At 65.5% G+C, this 562-nt stretch overlaps 1 protein-coding gene across 1 annotated transcript; it reads right to left on the reverse strand.

Annotated features, from left to right (window-relative positions):
* Positions 1–9: 9 nt before the first annotated feature.
* On the reverse strand, positions 10–557 carry LOC105001955 (testis-specific Y-encoded protein 1-like; the record flags this gene model as incomplete). Its single annotated transcript, XM_010858426.1, has 2 exons — positions 10–446; positions 542–557. Coding segments are annotated over 2 exons (453 nt in total), but the record flags the coding sequence as incomplete, so codon positions are not given.
* Positions 558–562: the final 5 nt, after the last annotated feature.

A 562-nucleotide genomic window follows, 5' to 3' on the forward strand; every position in this document is an offset into this window, starting at 1 on the left:
AAAGGATACAGCTTTGGCCCAGAAGCCAGGGATGCCCTGGATGATGGCGCTCCTCCGAGCCAAGTGACGCTTCCTCCTCTGATGGTTCTTGCGCATGAACTGAACGTAAGCCCTGCGGTTTTGCTCACGCTCAGACCTCAGTTCTACCTGCAGGGCGGCCAGTGCCTGCAGGGCATCCAGCTCCTGGCGCTCACAAGGGCCTCCGGGCCTTTCCTGGCCCTGCTCCTCCACCGTCTTCTCCTCTAGCTCCTGGGAGGGCCGCTGTTCCTGCTCCTCATCCGCCACAACCTCCACCTCCTCCATGATGTCTTCCGCAAGCAGCTGGGACTCCCGCCCGATCCCCGCCACGTCTCCGTCCACCAGGGCCTCGCCCTCCTCCACCAGGGCCTCGCCCTCCTCCACCGCCTCCACCCTGAAGAGGGTGGCCTCTTGGCCTGGCGTGACAACTGCTGGTGACAAGGTCCCAGCTGCGCACTGCATCACGACGGCAGGCTGACGGGGTGGGGGAGGGGGGTGGGGCGGGGCCCTGCCCCCTGAGTACCTGGGCTCACAACTTGGAAGG

Source organism: Bison bison, unplaced genomic scaffold (assembly GCF_000754665.1).
Source record: "Bison bison bison isolate TAMUID 2011002044 unplaced genomic scaffold, Bison_UMD1.0 scf7180017596229, whole genome shotgun sequence".
Classification (NCBI taxonomy): Eukaryota; Metazoa; Chordata; class Mammalia; order Artiodactyla; family Bovidae; genus Bison; species Bison bison.